Source organism: Triturus cristatus, chromosome 4_2 (genome assembly GCF_964204655.1).
Source record: "Triturus cristatus chromosome 4_2, aTriCri1.1, whole genome shotgun sequence".
Classification (NCBI taxonomy): Eukaryota; Metazoa; Chordata; class Amphibia; order Caudata; family Salamandridae; genus Triturus; species Triturus cristatus.
Window position 1 is genome coordinate 737,943,352 of NC_140586.1, and position 15,112 is coordinate 737,958,463.

The 15,112-nt window shown below is 49.4% G+C and overlaps 1 protein-coding gene across 1 annotated transcript in view; it reads left to right on the plus strand.

Moving 5' to 3' along the window:
• The window catches only part of LOC146834986 (calreticulin-like), a 185,511-nt gene that overhangs the window by 63,074 nt on the left and 107,325 nt on the right, over positions 1-15,112 (plus strand). The window contains exon 3 of the mRNA XM_085602644.1: positions 3,583-3,786. Coding sequence (XP_085458770.1) covers positions 3,583-3,786 — 204 coding nt within the window. The remainder of the gene's footprint in view (positions 1-3,582; positions 3,787-15,112) is intronic.

Genomic DNA, 15,112 nt, shown 5'->3' on the forward strand with positions numbered 1-15,112 from the left:
CCGGGCTGGCGTCTACTAAGACTTCGGTCGGCTTTGCGGGGTCAAAGTACGCGAGTGTAGCTTCTCCTAGGAGGGCATCCTTGATGCTCTGGAAGGCCTCGTCTTCTCTCTGTCCCCACTGCCACTTCGCGTCTGATTTCGTGAGGGCTCGCAGTGGCTCCGCCCGTGTGGCTAGTCCTGGGATGAATCTCCCACAGTAAATAGCCATACCTAGGAAACTGCGTACTTCTGTTGGAGTCAGCGGGGCCGGTGCATCTCTGATGGCTTGGGACTTCCTCGGGTCTACTTGGATGCCCTCTTGGTTAAACACGTATCCGAAGAATTCCAAGGATGGCTGAAAGAACTGGCATTTCTCTTTATGCAGGGTCGCCCCGTGGTCTCTGAGGCGCGCCAGTGTGTTGCGGAGATGTTTGTAGTGCTCTGCCGCTGTCGCTGAGTAAATGTGGATGTCATCACTGACATTTAGTACGCTGGGCAAACCAGACAGCATCTCTCTTATCGTGTTCTGAAACACTTCGGCTGCCGACGATATGCCGAAGTTGAGTCTCTTGTATCTCCTTAGCCCTAGATGGGTGCTGAACGTGGTAATGTATCGACTGTCCTTGGCTAGTGGGAGTTGGTGATACCCTGCGTTTAGGTCGATCTTCGAAAACCACTTGGACCCATTCACATCCGCTATGATGTCATCCATTGTTGGCGTGATGTGTCGCTCCCGCCGTATTGCTTTGTTCGGCAATCTCATGTCAATACAGAGGCGTATTGCCCCCGGTTGTTTTGGCTTCTCTGCGATGACCATCGGCGACACCCAGGGGGTCGGCCCGGTCACCTTCTCAATGACGCCTTGCTTTTCTAGGGCTTCCAGCTCTTTTTCCACTAGCGGCCGCAGGTGGAACGGGATTCTCCGGTGCCGCAGTGCAACCGGGGCGACTGCCTCATCAATGTGTAGCTTGACTGGACTACACTTGATATGTCCCAGCCCCTTGAATAGTTCGGGGAATTGGCTGAGCAGTTCCTCCACTTGGTGAGTCTGTATTCTCCTTGCGAACGAGATCAGACCCAGGTCTTCTGCAGTGTGGCTGCTTAGAAGGGTGTCTGCTTCTCTGTTAACCACGTGTATTGTCACCGTTACTTCTCGATCATCCGCCTTGATTGGTACTGTGATTTTTCCTTTTAATGGCAGGGGTGTGTCGGCTCCGTAAGCATATATTTGTGTTTTGGACGGCCTTACCTCGGGCCGGGGCTTCAGCTGGCGGTATTGTTGCAGGCCCATGACGTTCACCGTGGCTCCGGTATCGATGACCGCCTGTATTTCTGTTCCCACCACGTGGACAACGCACGTTGGTTGGGGCCTGCGGCGCAGCTTGAGTTCTTGCGCGAATAAGATGAGGTAGGCCTCTCCTTCATCTTCGTCCGATGACTCTTCACTCGTTTCTTGGTACTTCTTCCCTCTTCTTTTGGGGTCTTCGGGCGGCCTCACGTCCGTCACCGACAGGTGCCTTACCGCCTTTGTCGGGGGTCGTCTGTTCCGGACCTCCCGGTCCCTCGTGCGTCTGCGGCATACCGACGAGAAGTGGTTCGGTATCCCGTAGTTGGTGCACGTCTTCCCTTGTGCGGGGCAGTCTTTCGCAGCGTGTGGTTCATGCCCACAATACCCACACTTTGATTTGGACTTCTCTGTGTTCTGGGTCCTGAACGGGCCTCCCCTTGGTTTGGCGCGAATAGCATCCGCCTGCTCTACCTTGACGTTTCCGGACTGTGCTGGGGTCTTCGTGAGCGCCTGGTCCATCTCATTTGCTCTGGCTGCCGCCAAGTCATGTGTTCTCGCCAATACAAGCATTTCCTCGAGTGCGATTTTTGGCTGCCGGAGAATGAGCCCTCTCAGCGTCTTGTCACGGCACCCCTGTATTAGTTGCGCTCGTATCTCCTTTGGCTGGTCGTCTTCTGTGCACGTGCTAGCGAGCTCGCGCAGTCGGGCATAGAACGCGTCCATTGACTCCCCTTCTCTCTGCCGAGCCTGGCGCAGTTTGAAACGTTCAAAGTCTGGGTTCAGTTGGGGGTCAAAATGGGCATTCAGGGCGGTTACTGCTGCGTCGTAATCATTCGCTGCTCCGGTGTTAGGCAAGTGCTTGAACAGCTTGAATATCTCATCTCCTGCGTAGTGCAGGAGCAAAGACCTTTTAATAGCGTCGTCGGTTTCCCTGGTCACGATGAAGTAATTGTTGAGCCGTTCTATCCAGATCTTCCATCTGGGCGACGCTGTCGCAGGGTCTTCTAGTTCGCTGAATGGTGGTAGCACTCCCGACGCAGCGTGCTGGAATGGGGCGGGAGCAGGAGCTGGCGCTGGTCCCTGTGCGGCTCTCTGGGCATTATCAACCATTGTGTCGGGCGCTGTAGGTGACGGGCCTCTACCTTGATTTCCGGTGTTACCTCTGTGGCGTCTCTTGTGTGCGTGTGACGCTGCTGTTCGGCCAGCTGGGGGTGTTGGCCAGGCTCGTGGGTCTGTGCCACCTTGGGGCACTGGATACCACACTTTTGGTCCAGCGCTTAAAATGAGGCTGAGTGTATCCTTCCCTGCGTCCTCTTGCAGTTACTTTCAGTTTTACTTTCCTTTTTGTTTCTAGTTACAGTGCTTTGGCCCAGTGCTTGTGGGTAGGCGCAGTGCTCTCCTTTGACGATCTTCCAGACCCCCTCTGCAATGGGTGTATCCACCTGGGCCTTGCGCGACTCCCTTTCTGTTTTATCCTTTTTTTTTGTTTTTTGTCCTCTAGCTGCCTTCGTGGTGCAGTGGGGCTCTTGTCAGCAGGGTACAGGCAGGCAGGCTGTTCTGGGGCCGGGAGCAGCGCTAGCGGAGTGCGAGACGGCAGCAGGGGTCACACGCGAGGAGTCAGCGGTGTACGCGCGGCCTCGTGCGGGCAAGACGGGCCGGCGCATGTGCGCTCAGGTGCAGGAGTCGGGAGCCGATGAGCGTGAAGTCGACGGAGCTTCAACGCTGGGATTTTGTGAGCCCCCACCCTCGTCGCCAGTGTGCTATCGGCTCGTCAGGGCCACGGGGGTGACCTCATGGCAGCGCAGCGCGCGTAGAGCCAGCGTGACACAGCACACCCACGCCTACAGACTGTGGTTGGAGACCACGTCCCCGAGCGGGCGGCCCCATTTATTAGGTCCCCGCGGGCCACGCCTGGCCCGCAGATGTGGTGTGACATCACCTACAAACACTAACTGTGGAATACTACAAGCACCCCAAAAAGCAGCCTTTTCAACGGATGTTCTTTTTTATGGGTCTTGGGGGAAATGCAGTTGTAACAGTGTCTAAGAAACAAGGGCAACACCTACAGATTTAGGGTGACGCGTGTACCCTCACGCCAGACACATTGTGTGATCGTAAAAGCAGCTGCTTTTTCTAATCTTTCTCTGACGTTTTTCCTGTGGAGGGCACTTCTAATTCATTTCGCTACAGCAGCTCGTCTGACTTTGTAAGTCATTAAAATGTTCTCTTAAAAGGGGTGGAGTGTATAAATAAATTGAGGAGGCCTCATTACCTGTGTGTGAAAGGCTGACACTAGTATTTGTTCTCTCTTCCAGGTTTGCAGACGAGCGAAGACGCCAAATTTTACGCAATCTCATCCAGATTTGAGCCCTTCTCGAACGACGGTCAAGCGTTAGTCATTCAGTTCACAGTGAAACACGAGCAGAGCATCGACTGCGGCGGCGGATACATGAAGCTCTTCCCCGCCGACCTGAAGCAGGAGGAAATGCACGGCGACTCCGCCTACTACATCATGTTCGGTGAGTTCCTCAAGGCGGTGCTGCTGTGCGTTCAAGGGATGCTACAGCACAGCCCACTTTCCCTGTTTTGTGGATGGACTGTGTGTAAGTTTCATAGACAAGATTCTCCCGATACAGATGGCTTACGAATGAAACTCGACATTCACTCAGGAGCAATCCAAGTGCAGATGTAAGACGGTCTCTGCCCTCGTTTGGGGCTGTCTGGTGTCTGAAGTAGTTAAAGAGCTGTAGCAGGGCTTTTGCACCGGCTTGAACAGTGGCAAAGGGTTGCTTGTCACGGGGACTTTCAGTCGAGCTGCTTTGCTTGGAGTTGTAGCAGTGTGCATTGACATCTTTAAAGGAAACACAAGAGCACAACAAAAACACAAACAATTACATCAACATCATTAAAACAGAACAGGGCACAGCACAACAAAACATTCAATGCAGAATGCATCATAACAACCACACGATACAGCACAACAACATTTCAATAGTACAACACCAATCCACAACAAAATAAACAAGCCTTGGCAACGCCAATGGGTCTCACTTTCGAGATCTGTTCGCTTTTCCAGTGCCTGGCTAGAAGCTACAAAAAAAGGCCAGATGATGCCGCCACGTCATTTTGTATGCCACATGCATGGGCACCATTGTTTTATTTATCAATCAAAGGTGATCAGTAAATTAAAAAAAGAAATAGAGGTAATGCAAACGCTCTTTAAAGACGAACAGGCTGGAAACAGTTTACTGTCAGGTTCTTCACAAAAATAAATAAATTAAAAGATCACAGAGGAAGCACAGAGTAGAAGAGGTGTGGCGCCTCGGCCAGGGCGACTGACTCCGGAATCTGGGGATCACGGTTCGATCGCCGGTGGCAGATTAGCCCAGCACCATGTGACTCTGGGCAATAGCTTGCTTAATCTTGCCGACGGCCCCCAGCGCTTAGAGACCCTTACGGGTGATTGTTTGCGCTTTACAAATGTCGATTATTAGGAGGCAGCAATTGGGAGTGGGTGAGTGGAAGGAGGAAGCAGCACTCAGTGGAGAAGCAGATAAGGGCGAGAACAACACAGAGGGTGTGGTGGAGAACTACACCGGCTTGAGAGAGCAACACGGAAATGAGTGTGACAATAAAGCCAACCAATGGTAATCAGTGGGCGGGCTCTAATATCACAGCATGCTCAGAATATGTATTTTCCCTATCTTGTAGACGAGACCTAAAAGCAACAAAACACATCATCACCCCGACAAAATAGCACACAACAAATATGCACCAACACTCATTTCACACGTTACCACCTCCATAACCCTGCTTTGATGATACAGTAATAACCACTGACTTAACGTACCATCAAGGACATGAAAGAACGACAATAAGAAAATGGTAGTTTCTAGGAGCGCCAAACAAGGCTGTTCAGCATGAGGAGATACGTTTTGATTTTCTTTCCCATTCACCTTGTACCACGCTTAAATGCAAAAGTTAATATTTAAGATTGGACCACAAGGAGTGGCAAGGGTGCATATTGTGATGAAGACAGTTCAGCATGGGCAGTAGAGAGTGCTGGGCTGTATGAAAGCAAGTGGGAGGAGGAATTACCGCAAGCAGAGGTGCAGGGACGGAGAACGTTATTCCTCAGTTCAGCCATTTTTCCAAAGCCTTTCCTTATGGATAAGGCTGAACATTTTTCAATAGACTTTGATGCTCTAGTCCCCTAATCTTGGTCTTTGTTGTTGCAGGCCCTTTTGCTGCCAGGATGGTGGGCATATGTATAGACCTTTATTCTCTCATTATGTTGTTCTAACAATATGGGTGGGAGCATAGTTCAATTTGCAGTGTAGCAGGGCTGACGTATTCATGTTTGAGCAGCTGATGATAAAGGGGTGAGTTTGTGGTGTCTTATAACCCATCCTGACTGGGTGGCCATATTTTTAGGAGCCTGTGCTTCTAAAACATTTTTTGCTCCCTTTCAGTCGAGCAACTGATGGAGAGCACGCCTTTGAGACGCTTCTTCCCTTGCTGGCATCTTTAGTTTCCCTTTTGTCTGTCTGTCCTCTTCAAGAGAAAATGAGCGATGAAGTACAGCCTTTGATTCATGATGATTTTTCATCAATAGCTTCCTTATGACTGCAAGAGAAAGTGGCGTAAAACATGATTAGATAGTGACTTCTATATAAGCTGCTTATGTACTATAATGTGAGTTGTGTATGAGATGATTTCACGCCTTGAGACAAGTAGGAGAGGAAGTGTGAGGTATTAAATATTCTTTTCAAGTGATATTTTAAAAGCATTAAATAACATGGATAACCATGCACTGTAACTGGCAAATCATGTTAAATCAATGTGTTTGTGTGTGTGTATATAGGCTGTCATGATGTGCAGAAAAAGTTACTTGCATCCTGGTAACACTTTTTCTGGTGGATTCTATATCTCCATCTAATTCCTCAGCTTAATAGTATCCTCCAGGCACCAGAGTGGAGCTGGAAACTTTTTCCCATCAGTAGCTCTGAAGCTATGTGCCCTCAGGCCCGACTCTGCCTGCCCAGAATGTGATGATATTGAAGTATATAATGATCTAACTGGTGCACTGGATTCAGTTCATGGCATTTTCCCTGCTCCCCATCAAGCCTTGAGAGGAACCAAAAAAAGCAACAGCAGCAGCAACAATGCAGCGTATGATATGCTTGCATACCTTGGAATCTCAATAATCGCAAGGGAGGAAGGAGGGTAGTAAGGAAAGTGCAGGAAGATATAGCGGCCTATTTACAAACTATATTTTGTAGTGCATAGGGTAGTACTTCAGTAGTGCTATTCATGTACTACAAAAAACAATTCACAAACTAATGGCTGGAGATTTCCGTCTTGCCTATTGTTTCTAGGCAGAGAGCTCCACCACACTGGCACAAATCTCCACACGTGTAGCTATACATTTTAGTAGTATATTTGAGTACGACTAAATGGGGAATACTTAGTCCTAAATGGGAGAGTAAAGGGAAATTTAAGGATGGGTCTGAAGAAAAGACAGACTGGTGCAAACACCCCCCCGCCCAGAAAATAAGGGCCTCATTATGAGTTTGGTGGTGCGGGAGCAGGTCTGCCCCGCTCCCGCACCACCAAACCCATGTACAAACCACCTGCCTGAATAGGATTTTTTTCCTGTCTGGTGGGCGGTTCTTTGGCATTACCAGGGCTGTGCCTATGAAATAGGCACCACAATGGGAACGTCAAAGGCAGTATTTGCATGGCATGGACTGCTGCAGTGCACACGTTGTGCTCCCCTCTGTGCATCAACACGGCGTGAGGCAGAAGGGGCCCCCTTTGTTTCCTCACTGTCACACTTTTCATAGCGGTCTCAACGCTCTGAAAGGTGTGGCGATGAGAAAACTCGTAATATACTCGGCGGGGCCGCAGCAGCCCCGCCAGGCATATTGCAGTCTCAAAAACACTACAACACAGCTAGGGATCTCTGATCCCTATTGGTTGTGGTGGACCCAGGGCAGCCTGACTGCCCTGGTCGTAATGGGGTGGTCGGAAAATCACCACCACTGCGCCCCCGCGAGATTGGCATGCCGCGAGTCTGGCGGTCTGTGGACCGCCAGACTCGTTATAAAGCCCGTACGCCATTGCTATTCATAAACTGTTCATCTTAAGTTACTAGAGCCCAAAAGGTCTCAAAACAGGTTTGAATGTACTCCAGCGAAGCCTTGTAGTAAGTCAAGCACCACACACCACCATTCATAGGTACTGCAACACACTCCCATAGAAAACAACAGAGGCAGAGAAATAAAATAACACATTATAGGAACTTTGTTAAAATAATTAGATTATTTCAACGTTTAATATATATGTAAATATATTTCTATGTTAAAAATATATGTATTAAATCATTTTAATATTTAAAAAATTGATGATAAATGTAATTTTTAAAAGGGCAACTCAACTTTTACATTATTATTTATAAATTAAACATACTTTAAATTAGTTAAATTTAACAAATCTAGATCTGAAAGAAACAAAAAATGTTAGTGAGGATGGGAATTATATTGTTCAAATATTATTGTTTATAAATTAATATCTTTAAATTAATTATAAATATACATTTAATTTTATTGGCTATTAATAAATAGTTCAAATTAATTTACAATCGAAATTAGCCTTGCTCTGTATGACTTTGCATGGCACTCTGTACTTACTGTTTGAATGTTGTTTTCCTTTTTCTTTTTGCTTTCAGTCCTACTTTGGGCTGCCTTTAGTATTGTATGACAAAAAAATAATAATAATAATAATAATGTGCAATTATATCAAACATTAACATATATTTGCATATTTTTTAAACAATAATAAACTTTACAAAATGTCCCTATATTTTTCCATATGGAGACCTCTACTGAGCATGCCACCTACATAAGCAAAGTGACTAATAGTAAGTTTGCAGTCATAAATCCTGTTGCAGTAGGCTCTGTCCCCTAATTTGAAAGGTAGAAACATATAAGTCCACACACAGGTGTAAATCTACACTTGTAAATGGTGACTAGCACTAAGGCCTAGACTTACACCTAGGTGTAGTAGTAAATATGCACACAATGAAGGGCCCGAGTACGATCTCGCAAGGAAAGCCCCCCGTGCGTCTCGGATCCGGAGGGCTTTCCTAGCGAATTGTGTTCTGCGAGTCCGAGCGACCGAGTACGATGCACCCATATGGTGACAGACTCGGTTCGCTCGGACTCCCATTGAACTCTATGGGAGCCTGTATACTAAACACATAAACAGGCTCCCATAGCAAAAAGGGGTGGGTAGGGAGAAGCGTACACCCTGTGGTGCCCGCCAAACTGTGCATGCATGGAAAGGGGGGGGGGCCCTCGGTACCCACACAGGACAGATTCGGAGGGCACCAGGTGAAGGGGGGGTCCACTACAGCCCCTGAAGTCCGATTCCCATAGCTGTTTTGTCTCGCTGAGTTCAGAAGCTGGCTCCATTGCACAGCATGAATCGGCTGCGAACGAGTCGGACTGACAGGATCGGGTTCGGAAATGATTCGGTCGACGCGGACAAGATCTTTGCATCGTACTTGGTCGTTTGGAATGGGGGACGTTCCGGTCAGGAACATAGGCTCTGAATCGGATTTTCTTGTTGCGGAACCCGTCTGGAGGCCTTCCTAGCGAGATCATACTCAGGCCCTAAATGTACATGTGTATATTTACCTTTGTGAATAGACCCCATAGTATCCTTCGGAAATATTGTTATAGAAGGTAAGTAACTTTTTCTACGGCTGGATACCTCTTCTTGTAGATTCCTCACCTTATGAATGTGTCCCAAAGCAATATCCTCCCAGGTGGGCGTGAGTAGCTTGAGCTGTGAGGCAGTACTTTTTAGCAAAATTATGTAAGGATGGCCATGTTGCTGCCCAGCTGATGTGAACTACTGGGCATCTCTGGTGAGAGCGGTGGGAACAGTCATGATCCTGGAGTTATGGGCACGAATGCGAGCTGCAGCAATATTATTTCTCAAAGCATTGTAGACTTTATTAGCACATAGGGTAATCCAGTGCAACATGTTGTGCTTGGTCACCGCTAAGAATTGTCCTTTTGTGTTCGGTCGTGTAGTAAGACATGGCATGCCTGGGGTTCAGTCTGTGCAGCCAGTCCTCCTTGTTGGTGGGACGGGGAGGAGGGAAGAAAAATGGAAGAGTGAAAGACAGGCCCATGTGAAAGACAGACACTACTTTTGTTAAGAATTATAGTCAAGTACAAAGAACCTGCTATCTCGAAGTAGGGTTTTTTAGTAAAAACAGGAAGCTTGGCACTCAGGCTAGTTTGATTTATGTTTACTATGCTGAGAGTAAGCACGGTGCTGCCAGGTCGGGGGAAATACCCTGTAACCCCCTCACATGTGAGAGTCAAAAAACCTCCACCAATAATGAGAACATGTCACGGGAGATGGTAGGTACCAACCTTAAGCCGGCTGCAGCAGGAGCGATGGTGGACGTGAATAACCCCTTCCCCTATCTGTGTGTTCCCCCCAGAGAGAAACGTGATTCACCTCGTCTGGGACAACCACAAGGAGGGGGAAAGGGAAAAAATGGATAAATGAAACAAAAAGGTCCGGGCCGCAGGACTTGAGGGAAGACTGCTGGGAGTTGTATCGTTCACTCTCTATCGTCATTCGTTCCTGCAGGGAAGACACAGAACACAACCATAAGTGTGGCCCTATCCCTCCCCCAACTACTCCATACAGGTTTGCAAGTAATACACGTACCTTGTGAGTCTGCCCCAAGCATACAGGAGAGAAGCAAAGGAACACTACCTCGGAAGACAGCAAGCGTTCAGTGAGAAAGTCTCCGCTGTATGTGCTTCAATGGGCTAGGATCCGAGCCTAACAGCGGCTCTCGGTGCAGTAGTAATTCAGAGTGGTAGCGCTCCGGGGCGCACGTGTGTAGCCAACCGCCACGTAACGGTATTTAGTTAGAAGTCAGAGCTACCTCTGCAGCTCTCTGAAGTTAAGCCTTGAAAAACAAAATAAAGCGCTCCTGCGCGTGTGCGATGGAGCCTACAACAGCTCTTCAAAGTCACGCCAAAACAAATACAAAGAAAGCGCTCTTGCGCGTGTGCTTGCGAGTCATTACCAGCTCTCCATAGTCATGTGACCTGAGCGATCACTAAGCGCTCCTGCGCTCAAAGAATTCTTCCGCAATACCCGCGGTATTGACAATGCGTAGATAGCCCCTGGGTACCTCAACTCGCGCTCCTAAGCGTGTTCAAAAAGGTATGGGCTGGAGAGTGAGAGTGGGCTGAATACTGGCTCCGCACTCATGCACAGAGCCGGGGGGTCCGCAGTATGGACGGCAGCCCGAAGGAAGTATTTAAATGCTCACTCGACGAGACGTGTGAGTGCAGCGTTGCGGTATCTCGAAAACCCGCACCTTTCTGGGAAACCTTCGGAGAAGTTTTGAGGCGAGTTTCAGGACGAGGCCAGGCACCGCTTACCCGGTACGGTTCTGTGGTTGCGTCGGGGTTATTCAGGAAGCGCTGGAACCTCACGAGCTTGTCGGGACTCAGCGTCTGACGAGGTCATCAGGTGACGAGCCCCGTGTTCCGGGAGGGAAGGGATTACATAGAAAACAGTAGAAAGAGAGGTAGGACACCCAATCACATTCGTACCAAGCATTCTGGGAGACGTAGTGCCTCATTCATCTCCCGCATTTCTATCCTCACTTACGCGCTGTGACAGAACCCCCTCTTAACGACCGTCGCCTCGGCGGTCCACCAGGTTTTGTAGGAAAACACCTGTGAAACCTCCTGCGGAGATGAGGACAATGTAAGTGTGTCACTGGTTCCCAGGATCTCTCTTCCGGACCATATCCCTTCCAGTCTATGAGATATTGCAACCTCCCTCTAACCCGTCTGGAATCAAGGATGTCATGTACCTCATACTCTTCTTCCCCATCTATTTCTACAGGTGTGGGTCTGGCTGGCTGTCTCGTGCCGATGCGATAGGGTCGTAAGAGAGAGACGTGAAAGACTGGATGTATGTGCCATCTAGCTGGAAGTTGTAGTCTCATAGCTACTGGATTGACTATGCCCACTATGGCATAAGGCCCCACAAACTTAGGTTGTAGCCTAGTGTTCCCCTTGAGACGTAAATGTTTTGTGCTCAGCCATAATTTATCCCCTAGTTGATATGAGGGGGATGGAATTCTCCTTTTATCTGCATTGATCTTGTCTCTCGCTTGAGCGAGCTCTAGGTGCTGCTTGGTTTCGGCTAATACGGCCTTCAGATCGGCATGATGTTCTTGTATTGTAGGGAGAGTGGATCTCCCTGGTTGGTCAAAAGGTAACATGTTAGGGTGGAAACTATGTAAACAAAAGAAGGGGGATGTACCTAAGGAAGAGTGGTTGGTGTTGTTATAGGTAAATTCGGCAGTCCATAGCAAGGTTCTCCATTCGTCATGGTATTGCAAGGTGAAGCATCTGAGGTACTGTTCTAAGGTTTGATTCAACCTCTCGGTTTTGCCATCTGTCTGGGGGTGATAACTTGTAAATAATTTGGCCTCGTTCTTTAGAATGTTACATAATACCCTCCAGAACCTAGAGGTGAATTGGGTTCCTCTGTCGGTGATTAGGACAGCTGGAATTCTGTGTAAGCGGACTATGTTCTGAAGAAAGATGGTAGCTAATGCTCCGGCCGTGGGTAGCTTGGTGAGGGCTACAAAGTGTCCCATCTTAGTTAAGTGGTCGATGACCACTAAAATGGTGTTATGGCCTAGACTGGGTGGCATGTCCACAATAAAATCCATGGACACAGTATGCCATGGCGCAGGAGGTATGGGTATGGATTGTAGCAGCCCTTGGGGTCTTTGATGTACTGCCTTGGCTTGTGTACAAAAGGCGCATTCAGCTACGTATTGTTGCAAGTCTGCAGACATCGTTTCCCACCAGAAGTATCTAGACAAATGCTGAAGTGTTTTATCTTTTCCCAAGTGTCCTCCTAAGAGGGTATCATGTACCCACTGTAATGCCTGAAGTTGAAGGGACTTTTCTGGTACATATAGTCTGTTATCCACATACAGCAGTTGGTCCAGAAGAGCGCGATGCTCGGGATCTTGGGCAATCCAAGCTTTCGTGTCCACCCTCTCGCTTCTGTGTCTCACCGCTTGTAGAAAGGCTGCTGTAGAAGAGGTGGCCAAGATCTCTGTCGGGAATGTAGCCTTATGTAGGATACACGGTGGTTCTTCGAGAGGCTGTGTTTCTGTTTCAGGTGTACATCGAGATAATGCATCTGCTTTTCCATTCTGTGGCCCTGGTCGATATTTGATCACAAAGTCGAAATCTGCGAAGAACAAGGACCAACGTAGATGGCGAGGGGTCAAGGCTCGAGCGCTTTTCAGGAATAGTAGATTACGATGGTCGGTGTAGATTTCTACCATGTGTCGAGCCCCCATTAAATGATGTCTCCACTCTTCGCAGGCCCTTTTTATGGCCAATAACTCTTTGTCAGTTATACTGTAGTTCACTTCACTAGGTGTCAGTTTCTTCGAAAAGAAGGCCACAGGATGGAGCTGTCCGGTTTCGGGATGTCGCTGGGAAAAGATACCTCCTAATGCGTGATATGAAGCGTCCGTTTCTATCACAAATGGTTGACTTACATCCTGATGACGTAAAACTGGGGCTGTCGTAAAGCATGACTTCAAGGTTTGGAAGGCTCTTTCAGCCTCATCAGTCCAATGAAAGACCGCTCCTTTTCTCAACAGGAGAGTTAATGGTTGAATGATCCTAGAGAACTCTCGTATGAATCGCCTATAAAAATTGGCGAAGCCTAGGAAGCGTTGTAATGATTTAACGCTGGAAGGTGAGGTCCATTGCAGGATAGCTTGTATTTTCTTTGGATCCATGCACAACCCCTCAGGACCAATGATATATCCCAGGAATTCTACGGTAGCGGCGTGGAACAAACACTTCTCGAGTTTGGCATATAATGCATGTTGCTGGAGTCGCTCCAATACTTCTGCCACGTGGACTTTATGCTCTTCTATAGACTGCGAATACACCAGTATATCGTCTATGTATACTATACAAGACACATCCAAAAGACCTCTCAACACTTCATCCATGAAGTATTGGAAGGCTGCGGGGGCGTTACAAAGCCCGAAGGGCATCACCATGTATTCGTAGAGCCCGAATTTTGTCCGAAAGGCTGTCTTCCATTCGTCTCCCCGTCTTACTCGCACCAGGTGGTAGGCGCCTCGGAGATCTAATTTGGAGAATACCGTAGCTCCCTTTAATTGGTCCAGTAGTACAGGTATTAAGGGCAGCGGGTATCGGTTCTTCTTTGTCACTCTATTCAGAGCTCTGTAGTCGATGCATGCCCTCAATCCCCCTTCGCGTTTTGGTATAAAAAACAGGGGAGAAGATGCGGGAGAAGTGGAGGGACGTATGAACCCCAGTACTAACAATTTCTCCAGGTATTGCTGTAAATAGGTAGTCTCGGCCTCTGTGAGTGCATAGATGCGACTGCACGGTATACTAGCTCCTGGTTCCAAGTCGATGACACAATCATATTCTCTGTGGGGTGGTAGTCTGCTGGCCTCCTTTTCGCTGAACACATCTTGGTATCTGTGATATTCTTCGGGAAGTTCTGAGAGCGGATCTGCTCCTTGAGTGCTACATCCATACGCCAGTAGCACTGCAGGATTTTCAGGAATACTAGTCGAATGGACGCGGGTATAAGTGCAATGTTCCGCGCAAAAAGAGGAGTTTAGGGTTACTGTTCTAGCAGTCCAGCCCACATAGGGATCGTGCAACGTGAGCCAAGGTAGTCCCAAAATCAATTTAAAATGAGGAGCATCGGAGGAGCCTAGCGCGCAACCAAGATGGCCGCGTAGGTGCGAGGCTCCCGAGGACCTCCGCGACCTCCTGAATTAATCCTGGCGATATCCTGTCCTTGTTGAGGGGACTGTGTCGGTGAACCCGAGCTGAGGCGCCGCCCGTTCTTTGGGCTCGAATCGGACCCCGAACACCGGTGGGAGCGTCGATTGAAGGTTGCGGCCTTCTCCTCGCCGGCCCCCCGGATTGGAGTAGTGGGGCGATCCGGGGACGAAGTGAATAACAACGGCGAGCGGGGCTGAGCGACTCGCATACCCCGCACTTTCACTTTCGCTTTTGCGCCCTCCTTGCCTCTGGCGGGGTCGGGCTGCGGAGCGGGGTGCGGTGGTGTTGCCTTGTCCAGGTGCCCGGCTGATCCGCCGGCGGTGGGTTGACCCGCTGCCCGGTGGTCGCCCCCGCCCCCCCCCCTGACACCCGTGATTTGGTGTGGCGGCCCGTTTGGAGATCTTGGCACGACGGTGTAAGGGCCAGCATGTCCACCAAACAAGATGGCGACCGGGCGAAGATGAAGACAACCCGCCGTGGCACGGCGCACCAGGCCAATAGTATGGATCGCTATACGCTCCAGAAGGGTTCTCCGGAGACAGCGCGGTCATCCCTGGTGGGCCCGACGGAGGCACCTGCCCAACCGGTGGATCTGACCCTCCGGGACGTCATGGGCGCCATCGCAGAGATGAAGGCCTCGGTGGACCAGCGTTTTGATACCTTGGCGCAAAAAATTGACTCGGTCCTGGTGGATGTGGGCCTTGTGAGGGCAGACTTGTCAAAAACGAATGACCGAGTTGACTCCCTGGCCCACACCACAACGAGCCTCACGACGGACGTGGTGGCCCTCCAGAAGGAGGTGCGCCGGCTTGGCCAGGCGAGCGCCCTGATGGACCGGCGACTGGAGGATTCCGAGGGTCGGGCCCGGAGGAACAATGTTCGCATTATTGGTGTGCCGGAGGGCCGAGAGGCGGAGGCGGCG